A 19,145-nucleotide genomic window follows, 5' to 3' on the forward strand; every position below is an offset into this window, starting at 1 on the left:
TAATTTTTGCAGAAGCCATTCTGGGAAATTGCCAGGCAATCTGCATTGTGCAAAAGTGGAAGGACTGACATAAAATCCCAAATTAAAGGACACAATTTTGATGATCACTTTGAACGGCGTGTGTAATGTTTGATTGGAATCAAAATCGAGATATTTTTGGCAACTTACCTCATGATCAGCGCACCATCGTGTTAGGATTGTTACACTAATAAAACAACACTTTGTGGATACCACTGTTCCCATTATTTTCCAGACATGTAATGATTGTTGATCCCCTTGCTGACTGCTATCATTCAACGATGTGAAATCCAACTACCATCCAGAAGAGGCGAGCAAATTCAAAGGGGAAAAAAAGCCAGATAATCAGCACTTTTGCCAACATCTCCCATTTTCGAACACCTTCAACAGCTATCAGTTCACTGCAGTGGCGGCATTATGATTTGACTTATTTGTCTTTGAGGGGGCTGTGTCACGGGGATTAAAACAACAAAAACACTCAGTTGAACTGGTTGTCTTATTTTTTGAATGCAGAAATTTCTGGTGTGAGGGGTTTTTGAGTCACTTAGTTTTATTCAGTCGCTGCCATTCACCAACCTTTACCAATATTATGCTATTACCAGTTATGCGCATACCCTTGAAGAATAATCAAATTAGCCCTCGGTGTCAGGCAACCATTTCCATTGTCCTACGCCAGCCATGCTCTGTAGATACCTGATTTACACCTGTATTAGGACTGGGTGGCGTGTGCCGCTGTAACACAGACCTTTGAACCTGACTGGGAGATCACTCAGCATGAGATGAGTTACATGAATTAACGTTCGGATTAACTGCTGAAATTTTGACGATACACATTTCATAGCCCAATGTGTGTCAGTGTACATTTGTAGTTGAAAGCGTTTCACTGTGTTTTCCTTTATGTCTTTTTTTTTTAGGATCCCCCCACCCCCTTTTCCTCCCTAATTGTATCCAGCCAATTACCCCACTCTTCCGAGGCCATCCCGGTCGCTGCTCCACCCACTCTGCCGATACATGTGGAGTCGCCAGCCGCTTCTTTTCACCTGACAGTGAGCAGTTTTGCCAGGGGGATGTAGCGCGTGGGAGGATCACGCTATTCCCCCCGAGTTCCCCCTCCCTGTGTCCCGACCAACCGACCACAGTCGATATGGACACATACCCACATCCGGCTTCCCACCTGCAGACATGGCCAATTGTGACTGTAGAGATGCCAGACCAAGCCGGAGGTATCGCAGGGATTTCGAACCACCGATCTCCGTGTTGGTGGGCAACGGAATAGACCACCATGCCACCCAAACACCCCCCACCCCCTTCCATTATTTCAATGCAGACTATCATCTTGAAAACTGCACTCGGTCAACTGACATACAATATTACTGTTATGTTTCATGGACATCAATTTTACATGCACAAGTATTTAACCATTTTTATAAATGGTGGCGGAGGGTATCCAAGTGCAGAGGACGGAGGCAGACAAATCTTTTAGCCGAGAGGATTTCTTTTAGTCTCTAGGTTTCTCTTTTGCTTTGGGCGGGGGTTTATCGTCTAAAGGAAAAGTTGTTCAGCTGCGGCTGTTTTGAAGTGTATATATTTTAATTCGGATACAGTAATGGGAAGACCATTGACGGGGCCATGTTTTCATGGAGCACGTATGCTGTGACTGTGTCTGACATGCCGTGTGACAGTCTTTTGGATGAAGGCCATCATGCTTCTTCTACGTGTCTATCTCCTCAAAACCAGAAAGAGCCAAACCAAATGACGAAAGCCATGTGGGCGCCCATAAGCATAATTTGTTTCGGATTTCATAAAATGCTGCAATAAACTTTGGTCTTTGTTAAGCCTGTGTATGCACAGAAGGTAAACTGAAAACAATGGAAATAATTAGGTGTTGTAGTGACAGGATTAGGAATGAATATATTAGAGGGACAGCTCAGGTTGGATGGTTTGGAGACAAAGCAAGAGAGGCAAGATTGAGATGGTTTTGACATGTGCAGAGGAGAGATGCTGGGTATATTGGGAGAAGGATGCTGAATATGGAGCTGCCAGGGAAGAGGAAAAGAGGAAGGCCAAAGAGGAGGTTTATGGATGTGGTGAGGGAGGACATGCAGGGGGCTGGTGTGACAGAGGGAGATGCAGAGGACAGGAAGAGATGGAAACGGATGATTGGCTGTGGCGACCCCTAATGGGAACAGCCGAAAGTAGTAGTAGTAGTAGTAGTTGAAGTCACTGGAATCTGGCAACTTAGACTACCATGCTGCCCTCTTGTGGTATTTTTATAGAAACAAACTCTCCTCCTTCATCAGGCTGCTCCCGTTAGGGGTCGCCAGAGCGGATCATCCGTTTCCATCTCTTCCTGTCCTCTCCATCTTCCTCTGTCACGCTAGCCACCTGCATGTCCTCTCTCACCACATCCATAAACCTCCTCTTTGGCCTTCCTCTTTTCCTTTTCCCTGGCTGCTCCATATTCAGCATCCATCTCCCAATATACCCAGCATCTCTCCCCCACACATGTCCAAGCCATCTAAATCTTGCTTCTCATGCTTTGCCTCCAAACCGTCCAACCCGAGCAGTCCCTCTAATATAATAACATAATACAATAATAATATAATGATGGAAACACAAAAAACCTTTCCCAACCCACTACAGTCCGGACCTCGGTTACTCCCGGTTCTCCTTGGTAGACTGATGAAGTTCACACACCAACCTCTCCCCAGTGAGCTACACTACCTCCCTGCTCACTCCATCTCTTCTGCATAGAGTTGATATATTTACAGTGTTTCCAAGTGCTTCAGTCTTAGATGATAGCCCCGCAATCCAGCCCAGTGTCACGCCAAAGTGTATAATGCACCCGCCGGTCCAGCGTGTCAGTGTCACGGTTTGCCTCGATCAGGCGTGAAAAGTGCACGCGTGTATGACGGTGCAGTGCCAGCAGGGGGCGATGATTAACTCAATGCCAGTAACTCCCCGCGGAGGAAAAGAAACGTACAGCATTTTCCAAAATCCCTCCCGTAACCCTAACTCTAACCTGCTTTCATGTGAACACATGGTTGGCTACCGATTTCTTGCCGACATCCGAACGCAGTAAAACCAACCATGTACACATTTTGGGCTGCCTGCCAACCTTATTAATTGATTGATTGGTTATTGATTTATTAGGGTATATTTTCAATTAGAATATACATTTAAATGATTGATTGACTGACTGATCGACCGACCGATCGATCGATCGATTGGTTGATTGAATGACTGATTGAATCAATCAGTCAAACAATCTTATCTTTATTCATACAGAGCATTGCGTACATTTAAATGTAATGCAATGCAATGTGTTTTTTAGCGAAAGTGCACAGATCTAAAGAAGGTAGCTTAATGACAAAAGAAAAAGAAACCGACCAAAAATAATGGAAAAACTGTAAATCGTGAAAAAAATAGGGAAGACGATATGGCAGAATAATGAAATAGAAATATAAGTGATTAAATTAAAACAGACAGTGCCCATGATTAAATAACAGAATGCGTTTTCTCTTCCAGATAAATTTAGATCTGCGGTCGTAGGTTGGGGGGAGCCTTTGATTGACAGGAGGCGGGACTATGGGACTATGACTGTATGACCAGCCAATGGGCGTTTACGGAGCAATTTAACAAGGGCACCGTGACTTCCACATATAACAATCCTTTCTCTTTCTCTTTAACTTTCACTTTCTTTTCTGTGCCTTTGACCAATTGTGAATAAAGACCGGGGGGAGAAAACAAGAAAAAAACACACCACTCATTCCAGGTTGGCTCGTTTTATTTTCACATTTATTTATTTTTTCCTCTGTAAGATTAAAAGCTTATTTGGGACATTTCCCGAACTTTGCAGCAAAAATCTTTTATATCGCTAATCGTGTTGAACGTAATAACACAGTCGACCCCTCCCCCTCCCCGCTTCCCCACATGCTTCACAAACTTCTTTCTCTTGCCTCTGAAAACCCCTCTTCTCTCTCTTTCAAGCGGAACAAAAATGGTTTGCAAAACTCCGACGAATGCGTGTACTACAGGCGACAATGAGAAGGAACATAAAAGTCACCGGAAATTCAAGATGTCTGCATGTGTCCAGAACGAGTTCGTGTCTTTTCCCTTCCACGCTCGTGTCTTTATTACCCCCTGTCTCCGCCTCATATAGGAATAATGTCCGTTTTGCTGAGGGAAATAGGGAGGATCTATCCACATGCTGCCACCGAGTTTGAAAGTAAGTACCCTAGGCCGAGTTCAGGGCCTTCGCTGGGGGGGGGGGGGACTTGACGTGCGAGGCATTGACATGCATAGGCTACGCATGTGGCACGCGCACGCGCACGTTGCTATTCTAGTTCTACTGCACGGTGCAATACGTTTTTAACAAGTAGAATAAATAATACAGCGTCATCATGCACATCGTCTCAGCTTTGACTTTTGCTATTACAGTCTTTCATCTGCAAAACTAATTGCTTTACATCATCAAGTCAGCTCAGCTGTCACTTCATTTGGCACGTTGAAGTATGACAGTATGTTACAATTCAATATTTCGGGACTACACCCTACATTTCATTCAGATTTTCGATCATGTTTCCGACTACAGTCACTGTCACATGCACCCGCCAGCTTTGGACACCTGCTCAAGACACCTCATCTTTGGAAGTGTAGACAAATTTGATTTAATTTTTCAAAAATTGTTCCCTTTTTCTCAGCACCCCGACTCGTGTTTACGAAATCGGTTGGGCTCTCGTGCAGCCGTCATTGTTTCCCCTTCTTCCTCGAAGTGAGCACTGAAATGAAGCACGCACTAGTAACAACAAAATATTGAAAATTTAAAAAAGCCTGAATCATTTCTTAGATTTTTTTTTTCATGTGACCTTGGCCATGCTCAATGGAATTGACACATTGGAATTTCATTTTAGAGGTGTGTTGGGTTAAGAACAGTCATAAAAAAATTATATTAAAAAAAATGCAGGATTGCAGGCCAGGTGAAGCGGTATGTGGTCACAGTGTGTGTGTGTGTGTGTGTGTGTGTGTATATATATATATATATAAAAAGATACATAGAAAACTTTAAATGCATTACAGTTCTTTTCCTACATCTATCGCCTCATTTCTTGAGCACTTTTATCATCACCATTGATGGTTTCTGGGGGAAAAACACTATATATATGTATATATATATAATCCAGTGATTCAAGTAAATTCTTTATGAAACAGTACAAGCCTGTATCATGCCATAAGCAATCATCAGCTGTCAAAAGAATTTACTTGAATCATTGGATTATTTTGCTCCTTATTTGTTGAGCATGTTCCCTACCATTGAGTGTTTCTTTTAAAAAAAGTTTTTTTTCTTACATGTTAGAAAATTCTATATTTAAGAATCTCGAGGTTCACGTTAAGTGTAAAACCAAGATCACTTTTCAAATAATGCTTCATTGAATGTGTCAGCCGTCATTTTGTGAGAAGTTTTAGCTAAGTAGCTCTTGTTTTCATTACTTTACGAAACAAAATTGTGTATCGCGATTGATAATGACCATATCTGAATTTCATCCCAATATCATTGAAAGATGATAAATGATAATATGAAATAATTGCCTGGCCCTGTATAGATGCACACAATAGTTTTCCATTTAGACGCTGTTTTATGGAAGAAATAATTACTTAAGAAGTATCTGGGACAGTCACTGAGCCGGTAACCCTTTGACTACAACGCTGCATCCCTAACTGCTCCACTGCATTAAAGTGAATGATAAAATGTGAGGATTGCATTTTAAGTGTTATGTGTAAAACCTAAGATGGGTTGAAATTTGTGCAGTGCATGCCGAGCATTACACCTGTTTTCACAGGGTTTGGCATCATCACTGATACGGAGATCCAGTCGCTGAGCAGAGAAGATCTGAATGAACTGTTCGGTGGCCGTCAGAATTTTAAAATGAGAAAGGCCATCCACGAATTAATAAACAAACAGGTTAGCTAACTTTCTTCAATATGTCCGACTGTTGGGTAGTTTAGAGGGGGAAATTAAATTAAGGATGAATAGCAACTGTGTTTCCTGACCATGATAAACTCAACTGAATAAACTTTGTGTTTTTCCACATCACAACACCTTTAATCTGTGTTTCTGTGTTCGTGTGTATGTCTTTCGATCTATCTTTCTATCTATCTATCTATCTATCTATCTATCTATCTATCTATCTATCTATCTATCTATCTATCTATCTATCTATACTAGAAGCCAATTGATCTGCAGTTAAAGGAACTCAAGGCTCTCATTCGACATGAGTCTTTGAAGGGTATGTATTTAAATTCTTGTCAGTAGTTATTTTCAGTTTCACATTTCCCATGTTTGGCTGCCTAGAGCAGAGTTGGAGGAAATGCTAGTATCATTTAGGTACATGAAGGGAAATTTCACCAATGGTTTTGCGTATGTGCAATCAGTACTGACGGGTAATGTAGTCGACTGAAGCAATGGGATATCATTTACACCAGCGGAAACGTAGTTTAGCCAAGAGAACGAGGATTTTTTTTTCTTTTTTGGAATAGCTTGTTATGATAGTATATTAGAGTATTAGAAACCCTGCTAGGCTGTAGTTGCCAACTGACGTCACGATACATCACTTGGCAGACAGAAAAAAACTTGAGATGCAGAAAAAATTGGGAACTACCTCAGATGTTTAATGTCATGTGCATCCCTGTCACAGATGGACAGAGATGAGGTTGAAAATCAGTGAATTTTCCCTTTAATTAAAATGTAGTTTAAACACACTTGTACCTTACTCTTCATCTCTCTGTCTGTTTGTATGTTTGTCTCTCTCCCTCTCTCTCTCCCTCTCTCTCTCTCTCTCTCTCTCTCTCTCTCTCGTGTGATTTTGAAATGAGAATATTACAGTGTTTCCTCTCCCTCATACCGTCCAGATGCTTTAGGTGAGAATGGGTTCCTGTGTAACTACCTCTTCATCATAAGGGACTTGAAGAACCAAATGGACAAAGCCCAGACATTCTTTGATGCTCATATTGATCTAATGGAGGAATATGCCAATAAGAAAACATCCAAGTCAGTCAAAGGTTATTATAATCTTTTCTTCTTTTTTTTTTTACTGAAGAAAGGAATTATACCTCTAATGCAGAAAAAATGGTATGCAAGAATCCTGACATAAATTTGAAGACTCCCTCTGATGAAAATTCCACCAAAACTTTCCAAGAAATTCTTTAGTTCACTGGCAAACTCCAGTAACTCAAGTAAGTCAAATCAAGTCAATTGTATTTGTATAGCCCATTATCAAAAATTACAAATTTGCCTCAGTGGGCTTTACCGAAACACAACATCCTGTCTGTACACCCTCGCATTGAATAAGGAACAACTTCCTATATATATATATATAAAAAAAAACTTTTAACAGGGACAAAAAATAGGAAGAAATCTCAGGGAGAGCAACAGAGGAGGGATCTCTCTCCCAAGATGGCCAGATGTTCAATGGATGTTGTGTGTAGAGAATAAAACAATTTATTGAATACAACATTGAAAGAGGATAACAGAATTATAATGGAATTATAAAATATATGAAGAATATGATGAGAACAATGCCAAGCAGCGTCCAGATGCCACCGGAACAGCCCATGACCCGAGCCACGTTACCACTGTCACCATGGAGACCTGGAAGGAGGACAGACTACACATCCACACATGGGAGACTCACATCACACCATTCACATACATGGAAGAAGAGGCAGGAAAAGACACTAGTGACATATTAGTGTGAGAAAATGATATAATATTGAAACAGGATATAACATTATATGGATTTATAAGATATATAAAAAATATGATGAGGGAGAACCCAAGCAGCGTCCAGGTGGCGACCACACCATCACTATGGAGACCTGGGAGGAGGACAGACTGCACATGCGCACTGGGGAGACTCACATTCACAGGAGAAGAGAAAGAAGACATCATTCAGAGAGAGAGAAAAGACGTGAGAGAGAAGAAAAGTTTGCAATAGGCAATCTATACTATATAATCTCGTCAGCAGGACAGTGCTTGGGAAATTCATTGAGACAGAAACCGACTCGCCATCCAGTACAAGTTGTGAAGTATTCAATTATAAAATGATTTTGAACCACAGTAGTTTGAGATTTTGGTTTCATTTGAAGAAACATGTTGAAAGCAAATTTTATTTCATATGACGTGCCTTTTAACAGATGGTCCCTCAGGCAGAAGTATTGCTGTAATGGACAACACAACCCAAACTGATGACCGTCCTCAAGAAACACAAGGTAAATATTTCACCCCTACAGCTTCTGCAATCTCTTGAAAAACATCACAAATTAGAATTTCAATGAAATAAAATTGTGTATTATTGGCAGCATTCTCCGATTAATTTGTCACAATGAAAGTGTTTGCAATTTCTTAATGTTAGGCGGTCTGAATAATCTGTTTCTTGTTTTCATTTGGATGAATTTGGACAGTTCCTGTTTAGTTTACTGGAAATATCTGTAGAGTTCCTTGCGTCCACAAATTTTGTTACTTGAATTCTTGATTTCATAACTGTATGAATTCATGACTGTAGGACAAATACTTGAATTCTTTTTAATTCAGTGAATGCAAATTACTTGCAATATTGATGCTTCAGAATACATTTGAATTTTTATATTTAGCTTTAACGTATTAGTTGAGGTGATTTTATTAATAAATTCAAGACAATTGTTATTGTTTTTTTTTCAACTGCAGCATTCTTCAGTGAAATATCTTGACAATTGCACCATAAACAAAACTTTGACCACTATCCATCTTTAAAACGAGTCATTTCTGACTACAGCAATGGATAGGAATATATCTTTGAAATAAGAGTTAAATATGTGTTGTCAGTTTGAAGTTTTTCACAAAGTTATGGTCAAAAACAAGTCTGATTTGTTGGTGATTTGGACCCAATAACCTCATTTAACATTTAATCAGGTCATCTGAGGACCATTGGCCACCTTCATGACCTTTCGGTTATTTGCAGCAGCCATTTTTTTCTACAAAGTTGTTGACAGACAAACAAGCCATATCAAAAACAGTGTCCCTCAGAATTTTCCTGCACATGTAAAGCACTTAACAAATATGCCTATCGTATATGTGTATATGACTCTGTTAAAACATGTCAAGGTAACTGAATGCTGTCTTTCTCATTAGATGACTTAAGTTCCTTCTTTATGAAGGAACTTGCCCTGCCAGCCCTGCCACCCCGGTCAGGTCTAATGCTAACGCAATTTCAGGGAGATGAGTTCTACTTTCAGGCAATTTTATAAATAGCAAGTTCACAAGTTTGTTAACTCTCCTTGTACCATGAGTCAATGGGAACTGCTAGCCAAGGCTAAGTTGTTATCTTGCAGCTAGTCATTGCTAACCAGTAGAGTCTTGTAGAATGCTAAAAATTGTAATAAGGCGTCCGGGTGGTGTGGCAGTCTATTCCATTCCCTACCAACACGGGGATCACCGGTTTGAATCCCCGTGTTACCTCCGGCTTGGTCGGGTGTCCCTACAGACACAATTGGCCATGTCTGCAGGTGGGAAGCCGGATGTGGGTATCTGTCCTGGTCACTGCACTAGCGCCTCCTGTGGTTGCTCCTGGTGCCTGTTCAGGGGGGCGGGGGAACTAGGGGAAATAGTGTGATCCTCCCACGCGTTACGTCCCCCTGGCAAGACTCCTCTCTGTCAGGTGAAAAGAAGCGGTGGTGACTCCACATGTATCAGAGGAGGAATGTGGTAGTCTGCAGCCCTCTCCGACTCAGCAGAGGGGGTGGAGCAATGATTGGGACGGCTCGTAAAATAGGGTAATTGGCCAAGTACAATTGGAAGAAAAAGGGGGAAAATTGTAACAAGCCATTTAACTGGTTTACCAATACAGGAGCTTTAAAAACCATAATGTGGCAAGTGTCTGACAAAGAAAAAGATGAGGCTAAAGTTATTTTGTCAAGATATTCTTTGACTGTGCACTAGCTGTATTACTTTGCCTTAGTTCATACCTTGGCGAAGCAGGACAGCAGCATCTCTAAGTCATCACAGAGACATGTGGGATCTGTTCCAGGGGCTTCTTCTGCCACTAAACTGAGAGAAGGTGAGATTTGACAAGTAGCATGTATTCCCACAATGTCTTGAGTCTGAATCTGTCTATCTTTGTTTCATGTCCTCTAATGTGTCTATTAAAGTTTAAATGCTGGCAAAACAGTTTGATCTTTAAAAGCCCCAAACAGTGTGGGAATATAAGAGTAGCAACCTTTCCTACTTTGCAGTGATCTGCAACGGACTTGTTTTCAACAATGATAATGTAAATGTAACTTGAAAATTAATTATTCGGTGATTATTAATCATTACATTTGGCTATTTCCACAAAACTCCAAATTGCTAGCTACAAATGGGTTTGTGAGTGATTGCGTATCTTTGTTTTTAACCTGTGATGCACTTGCAATCTGTACTGAGTGTCTCCCTGCCGTTTGCCCCCCCCCCCCCAAGCCCCCGAGTTACTATGAAAATTAGTCAGTAGATGAAGAAAACTAGCGTACAATGTTGACTAGTCTGTTGCATGCTCTGTATTCCAGGCTATGCACATATTTTTTGGGGCCTCAATGAGTGCAAAATTTTAGTTGTGGCCTCTCTTCCGTGTTTTTTTTTCCACGCAGACCCCAAGAGTCATATCAGTTGTGTTAGCACAACAGAGATCAGTGCTCTCCAATGAAATGTCATGATTAAAAAACAAACACTACAAAAAAACAATCTGTAATCAGACAATCACAGCAACAAAGTTAACTCAGTTGTTGGCAAACCAAACCACGGGTTTGATGTTTTCTTTGTTTTGTTTCTCCCTATGCAGCTCCCCCCCACCCCCCCAAATGGATGTTTTGAGTTGTTCAAGCAGTGCTTTGGGATTATTTATTTTAATGCACTGGAAAAAATAGGATAATTTTTCACGGCTAACACAAAACACCACTTACAGACAATTGCACATCCTGATGTACAGTCTATCACTGAGTCTTCGGTATGGCGTAATTTTTGACCAGCAGGTTCTGTTTCACTGTAGGAATACAAGATCATATGAAACATTGACTAGCCCCTTGCATCTCATGAATGCTAACCCAGGATTAGACGTTCATTTATCACCTCTAGGAGCACAACCATTTAATTTCCCATTTTTTTAAAAAGGTGAAAAAACACTTTATTTATTTATTTATTTATTGGAGGGGGGGGGGCTTTTCTTCCAATTGTGCTTGGCCAATTACCCCACTCTGACAAGCCGTCCCGGTCACTGCTCCACCCAATCTGCCGATCCTGGGAGAGCTGTGCTGCAGACTACCGCATGCCTCCTCCAATACATGTGGAGTCGCCAGTTGCTTCTTTTCACCTGACAGTGAGGAGTTTCACCAAGGGGACGTAGTGTGTGGACGGATCACGCTATTTCCCCTAGTTCCCCCTGTTCCCCCGAACAGGCGCCACAACTGACCACAGGAGGCGTTAGTGCAGCAACAAGGACACATACCCACATCCGGCATCCCATCCGCAGACAGGGCCAGTTGTGTCTGTAGGGATGTCCGACCAAGCTGGAGGTAACACGGGGATTCGAGCCGCCAATCCCTGTGTTGGTAGGCAACGGAATAGCCCGCCACACCACCCAGATGCCCTTTGAAAAAACACTTTAAATTTGTAAAACGTCTAATCTTCCGTGAAATTCTCTAGAAGCATTGTAAACTGCAGGTGGCATTTCTTTTACCATTGTTCTTTTCATTTACTTTGTACAAGAACGCAGGTTTAAAAGACTGAGTGAACAGTTTTCGCTTTATTGTGCACCACTTTTTGTGAATCTACTCACAGTGAAGTTCCAGTCTGTTGTAAGTGGTGAAACCTTTGGCAGTCATCAAACCATATTGGACCGCGTGAGAAATAAGGGTGGGCTTAAACTGGTCGAGGCCAATGGAAGCCAGGATTGCCAGATCATCATTGTCTTCTGTCCAGTGCTGTCACGCATTATGTCAGATGTGTATAATGCCATGGAAAACATTCCAGGTAATTGGAGCATTTGTTGTAAACTTAGCTTGCCACAATATTGAAGGGTATGTTAGTATTAATTACTACGTCATACAGTGATTTTCGTTTGTTGACATAAAAAGCAACAAAACTCACCTTTGTTTGTTAAACGCAACTTGATTGATTGATTGAATGATGATCGTGTCCTCCCATTCCCAATCCTCCAAGCCCTGATCTATGGTAAAGTGTCCAAGTCCAGCTGTAAACTCCACCTCACATTTCCTCTCCTCTCTTTTTGTGTTAACAGATGATAAACCAGTCATTCTTGTGCTGATGCATCACACACACAACGTCTCCTGCATTGTCCCCATGATGTCTGCATCACGAAAAAGCTTTAAAATGGTGTTGGCTGTCAACGTGCTCTACCATGAGACAGCGCATGGATTACTAAATTGTGCAAGGAATGATGCGGCAGTCTCTGAAATGTACGGATCATTGCTGGAGCACAGCACTCTGAGTTGTGATAGTGATAGTGCTGAAACCATTGAGGGTTACACTAGCACTAGCGGCAGTGGGGGTATTCACAGCGGTAGTGCTGACTTTAGTGGGTGTGTTGATTCTGGCAGCACCAGTAATAACCATGGTGCTAGCAGTCAGCTATAACTTTGGCACACATTTTTCAGCATGTACTGACAGTAGTCGTGGTAGGGTTGGCGATCACAGTGGTGACAATGCTGCTAGTAGTGACAGCAACTCTGGCAAGGATAGCGGGGTTGAGGCAGCAGTTCCAATTTGGTTTTCGTTTAAAAATAAAATCCCGGAACGCCCCACATACTGAATATCGTCATGGCAACCTGGTTAACACACTATCACTAAAGACTCAGTATTAACATATGCCTGTAACATCTCCTTTCCTTTAGCTTTGGAACATAAATGTAATCAAATGCTTAACGTGAAAAATTTCCTCCAACTTCTCCAAAGTGCATGTAAACACCACACCATTCAGAAACTGCATAGCCCCACCAATTGCATTGCATTCCAAGGCAAGGCAGGCAAAGCCTTGCCTTGCCTTGCCTTACCTTGCCTTGCTTTGCTTTGCCTTGTCTTGCCTTGCCTATTCTTACAGTTCAAGTTCAAAGTTTATTTCTGTGAATAAACTTTGAACTTGAACTTACACATTTAGAAATGGCATAGCATTACGTAATGCATTGTCTCCATCCTATCACAAAGGCAATTCTGTGAATACATTTTGAACTTGAACTTACACGTTTAGAAAGGGTATAGCATTACATAATGCATTGTCTCCATCCTATCACAATGGTTTTTTTTTAAACAATGAATACGGACGGAGCAGTCCAACAGTCTTTTGTGAACAGTTTCTTTGTGTATGTGATGTGTATGTGTGTGTGAGTGGGCTTTTGTAAGGGCAGCGATCTGCCTACACCCTAGTGCCTATGTTCTCTCAATGCCACCTCAAAGTCACAAGTTCAGTCTTTGTGGTGGCCATGACAGGCAGCCGCTACGTGAGTAGACAGCATGGCCTGTTGTGTCACTGGGTTTTCCCGGTGTCGAGCACCGTCCTTGCGCTGGTGCACTTGGCGTGTGAGGAGGTTCCATCTCACTTGGTTTGCCCTGACCTGAGACATTCCTTGTCTCGTCTGAGGCAGTCTTTCCGGTGACATATCCCTGTTCAGGACTGCTCTGCTCAGGCATTCCCAGGTGCTGTGTTTGGGCTGAGCACTCTACTACATGAAGATAGATCTACAAGGTTGTGTCTAGAGTGTGCTGTCAACATCCACCACGAATGAACGAAGAGTGACTTTCTGGAGGGACTGTCCCAGAGGCCACTGTCCTGTGTGATCACCAGGTAGAGGCCTCATTCTTATATGATCTCCCACATTCAGCACTGAGAGGTCCCTGGTAGATCTGTCATAGTTGATTTTGCCATCCACCGTTTCCACCACAACATCTCTGTCACTCTGACCACTACGTGTGTCTGTCCGCGACTGGCAGAGAAGTTTTGAGCCTACCTGACATTAAGCGTTGGGCTGGGCTGCTGTCTAACCCCTCTGTGGGTGTGTTGCGCCAGTGGAGGATGGCCATCCATGCATCTGTACCATCCAGTTTCACTTGCTTGCAGAGAGACTTTACTATATTCACGGCCGACTCGGCTTTGCCATTCAATTTTGGATTTCAGGGTGAGGATGTGACATGGGTAAAACCCCAGCTCACTGCAAACCTCCTGAATTGCTCACAAGCAAACCGGGCAGTTATCAGTGATCACTCTGTCTGGCTGTCCATAACGTGCAAACTGGGCTTTGCAGCGCGTGATGAGCGTGTCAGCTGATAGATCTGGCAACTGGTCGATTTCCCAGTAATCCGAGTAATGGTTTACAAGGATGAGAAAGTCTTTGCCAGCATATGAGTAGATATCCATACTCACCGTTTGTCATGGATGTGCTGGTATCTCATGTGACATCATAGATTCCTTCTGCTGGGTCCGTGCGTATTCATTGCATGCGGAGCAGTTCGCCACAAAGTCCTTTATTCCAGCTTTCGTGTTTGGCCAGAAGAGCGTATCCCTGGCCCGCCTGTAACAGGCCTCACCACCGATGTGGCTAGTGTGTATGCGTTTGAGCAGTTCGGCTCTCAGGGCCTTTGGAATAACGATGCACTGCCCTCTGTACAGCACCCCGTTTTGCACATTCAACTCATCCCTAATGGGCCAGTATTCCCGCAATGCCAATGGGGTGTCCTCCTTGAAGTCAGGCCACCCACCAAGGATCACCGATTTCAGCTCTTGAAGTACATCATCTGTTTCTGTGTGCTGTGCTATTTGGCAGAATCTGAAGGCAGTAACATCTAGGTGCTGTGCTTGCTGTGAGTTCTCTATCTGAGTGCTGTCCATCGTACACACTGCATGTCACACATACGTATGGGTTGTCCAAGTGTTTGTTTCAGGGATTTGTTCCGCTCTATGTGCAAGTCCAATGATCGTTATAATCTATAGTAGTAGCAGCAGTTGTAATGGACAGGGGGCAGTTTGAAGCTGGTGAATGATGGTAGTAGCCAAGTCAAAACATGTGTTCAACTTGTTGACTTTAGATTTGAGGTGTACTGCCCAGCAATTTCAAGCAAATCACCAGCTGATTGCAATATCAGCGACATTATGCATCATCTTGCCTTCAGTTGATACCACCATCAGTTTTAATCAGAAAAACCAGAATGTCCAAAACTCGGCTTTTCAGAATAGATACTTGCCTATTCGCACAATGAAAACATGTTAATCATTAACAAGGCTGTCATTAGTGAGTTTGTAGTTAATTTGAAATGTGCTTTAGGAAGAAACATCCTTTTGTGGTCTTAAAGATATGAGTGGAATACTAATGTTCTTTCTAGCCCTGTATACAGAGCTTCTGGGGCTGCACTGGTTGCTGGACATTACATTACATTAGTCAACCATAGAGCTCTGCATAGGAGAGTGGTGTTCACCTGTACTGGTTCAAATACAGGCGTAGAAGGTTCAATTTACTAACGGACTGTTAGTATGTATGCAACTAAGTTCTTCTTCGGCAGTATAATAGCAAATTAGAAATGGTGATATAAAAAAGAGGTGAAAAGAATTATAAAAGACTTTAAGTAATTGTAAACACTAGATTAACCATGAAAAGTTAATCAGGCAAGGTGATAGTGGACACATTCTAATCTAGCAGTTAAAATATATCACATACTAATATATGTGTGTGTGTGTGTGTGTGTGTGTGTGTGTGTGTGTGTGTGTGTGTGTGTATATATATATATATATATATCACATACTGTATGCTATATGACATATTCAATACATTTTTTGTTGCTATTTTTCTTTCTCTCAACCTTTATGGGGATTGGTGTCTTTTGAATCATTTAGAAATTGTCTTGTTCCTCATTTTATGCATTGGCGTGTGATTAGAGACCTTTGGTTTCAGTTGCATGTGTGAAGATAAGTTAAACACATGGAATTGGTGGCACGGTGGCCCAGTGGTTAGAACTGTTGCATCACAGCAAGAAGGTCCTGGGTTTGAACCCCAGGCCGTCCCCAGGTCCTTTCTGTGTAGCGTTTGCATGTTCTCCTCGTGTCTGTGTGGGTTTCCGCCAGGTGCTCCAGTTTCATCCCACCATCACAAAGACATGCATGTTAGAGGTAATACTCCTGTCTGTGTCCCTAACCAAGGCGAAAGAAAAACTGGTGTTGGTCCCCAGGCGCTGCAGCTGCCCACTGCTCCTATACAATAGGATGGTTTAAATGCAGAAAACAAATGTCACTGTAAGAATACAATGACAAAATAAAGTGGCTTTCTTTCTTTCATCGAACTTAACTAAACTAAACTAAACTAAACTGATCCTTGACAAGATCCAGTGTCATTGCAGCAGTAAAAATAAGATGTAATTCGTCTGTGGCTCTGTCTGTGTGTTTATTTGTGAACATTTTTATTCAATAAAGGTTAAAACCTCATTTGCAAGTTGAGGTCTGCACTCAGATAATGGTACAGACAGATTAGCACCCTTACACCCCAGAACGCTTTGCTATGGACTGAAATTCAATATTTAAATTTTGGAAATGTATTAATTCCCTGCTGCTATTGGCCTTTTGGATAATAGCATGTAATTCTATGTTTCTTTGTGTGAATTGCTTGTGTGTTGATTGGTGTATGTTGATCGTTGATGATGATTGTGTTTACTGCTGGCTATACAACATATTGGCCCTCAGGGCTAATAAAGATTATTTTGACCTTAAGTGTTTGTTGGAGGAGCACTGGGAACTTCGGGGAAGGGGTGGAAGCGTAAGGAGTAAATTTAATGGGGGAGACTGCATGGGAAGAGGAAGTGAAAGATTGGTTGATGGGCCCCAACAGTGTGCTGGCCACCTGTTCCACCATGGCTTTTGCCAGAACCCAATGTAGATTTTTCCATATTAGACCAAATCAAGGAGAAGAATGCAGGTGATCCTATGACCTTAGTTAGTGACCATCTTAAAGAAAAATTGGCATTACATACAGATGTACACTGATGGCTTGAAGAATCTGAACAATGGAAAAGCTGCAATCGCAATAAGCATTCCGCAATTACAGATGCAACATGGAAAGTGAATAACAAATCATGTGTCAGTCTTCACTACAGAGCTTGTGGGAATCTTATGGGCACTTGGGTGGGTGGGGGAAGCTAAACCAGGACAGATAATTATATATGCTCAGATTCTACTGCAGCACTAATGACACTGAAGGGTGGGGAAAGGGGGGCCAGACCAGATCTAATTGTTGAAATTCTGATCATGTCAAATCGAGTATCTAAGTTGGGGGAATACTGTTGGGTTTTACTTGGTCCCAGCTCACTTAGGAGTACTAGGGAATGAAGAAGCTGATAAGACAGCAAAAAGAGCCATCAACAGGAAGGAAATAGATCTGGAAGTACTGTATGGAAGGGCTGAGTGCAAGAGCTTAACACAACAAGGAATAGCAAAGATGGGGTAAAAAGTATGGGAGGAGGGAAACAGAGGCAGGATTTATTTTTCATTACAGCCAACACTGAAACACACATCAAACACAAGAATGGGCAAGAGGGACAATGGTGTGTGGACACTGTGGGTGGCACGGTGACCCAGGGGTTAGGGCTGTTGCCTCACAGCAAGAAGGTCCTGGGTTCGAACCCCAGGCCATCCCAGATCCTTTCTGTGTGCCGTTTGCATGTTCTCCCCATGTCTGTGTGGGTTTCCTGCAGGCACTCCAGTTTCCTCCCACCATCAAAAAAGACATCCATGTTAGGGTTAATACTCCTGTCTGTGCCCCTGATCAAGGCATTAGGAAGAAATAAGGAGTTGGTCCCCAGGTGCTGCACAGCCGCTGCCCACTACTCCAAGTTATACAGCAGGAATGGGTTAAATGCAGAGAGTAAATTTCATTTGTATGTATGTACAAAATTACTAATCAAGTGTATTCTATTCTATTCTCTTCTATTCTATAACCAGGCTAAGACTGGGTCACTGTGCACTGGAACATGGGCTGGCACTGGTTGGTAAGCACCCGGATGGGAAATGGACCTGTGGAGAGGCAGAAAATGTGAATCACGCTTTGATGGAATGCACCAACTATCACACAGAGAGAAGCCTCATGCAAGCAGACCTGTCAGAAATTGGAGTTATAGATCATTCATTGAAATCAATATGCGCAACATTGCGAAACAACAGGAACTGTTATTAATTTTCTCCATTGCACTGGACTCCACATAAGGATTTAGCTCATTCAATGGAGTTCTACAAATGCCCCGTCGAGGGCAGCAATAAGCCGTTGCTGCGTCTAGTTTGCTGCAAATTCAACAGAAGAAGACTTTCAAAGTTTGGCAAACGCAAACAACGCCGCGGCTATTGTCTGTTGTAATGAAGTGTCAGGCGGTTTTATTGATCATGTTTCGCACCGCTCTTCAATATCATCTGGGTTTATTGCTGCATGATTCTTACTCCTCGAACAAATGCAAACATTAAGTATTTCTCATGATATTACAAATAACAGTGAAACGGACGCAGTGGCATCGCGGTGATATAGATTAAAATCTGTAAAACCAAGTTTGCTATGAAGGTTTTTGAACGTGAATTGATAATTCATATTCATCTATATGTGAATAGCATTTTAGAAGCTCCACTTTTTTATTCATCGTATTCTCTTAGTTGATATAAACCCCGTTGGTTGAATCCAGGTCCACATACGGCTCTGGGCTATCCGTTGTTTACAAACAGGCCGCTTCCGGAGTTCAAAATAAGCATCTGAGCCACCCGCAAACGACTTGATTATAAACGACATTTTTAATTTTACCAAAGATGTATATACACATTTCGTAAAACAACAAACGAGTAACACGGCGATATTTCACACAACGTCGTTCACCACAACAGCTAGGGTAAAGGCTCAATTAGCGTTAGCTCGCTAGCGGTAAGCTAACCTCCTCAATGCGGCACGTCAGTTTAACGCATTTCAACAGGTGGCCCCACTCAGCGTGGGAGTTGGCTTGTGCCACAGATGGCTACTGAAGAGTTGAGTAAAGCGCTAGATTAGTGGCCTGCGTCAAGTTTTTCGCGACCTAGGTTAGCTAGCTCTCAAGGTAAACG

General features: G+C 42.2%; 1 protein-coding gene across 2 annotated transcripts; it reads left to right on the plus strand.

Moving 5' to 3' along the window:
• The first annotated feature begins 3,732 nt into the window (after positions 1-3,732).
• si:ch211-245h14.1 (uncharacterized protein LOC563420 homolog) lies at positions 3,733-18,973 on the plus strand. 2 transcript variants are annotated; one of them, XM_056294910.1, is made up of 10 exons: positions 3,733-3,793; positions 4,181-4,246; positions 5,859-5,980; positions 6,245-6,305; positions 6,928-7,077; positions 8,212-8,286; positions 10,011-10,109; positions 11,858-12,049; positions 12,318-12,495; positions 18,012-18,973. In XM_056294910.1, the coding sequence occupies exons 2-10, from the start codon at positions 4,186-4,188 to the stop codon at positions 18,241-18,243; spliced, it is 1,170 nt and encodes a 389-aa protein (XP_056150885.1). In that variant the 5' UTR covers positions 3,733-3,793; positions 4,181-4,185; the 3' UTR covers positions 18,244-18,973. The 2 variants fall into 2 exon arrangements, with proteins under 2 accessions (XP_056150885.1, XP_056150886.1); XM_056294911.1 differs by lacking the exon at positions 12,318-12,495 and having other exon boundaries at positions 18,012-18,119.
• The last annotated feature ends 172 nt before the right edge of the window (positions 18,974-19,145 follow it).

This window comes from Lampris incognitus, chromosome 15, assembly GCF_029633865.1.
Source record: "Lampris incognitus isolate fLamInc1 chromosome 15, fLamInc1.hap2, whole genome shotgun sequence".
NCBI lineage: Eukaryota > Metazoa > Chordata > Actinopteri > Lampriformes > Lampridae > Lampris > Lampris incognitus.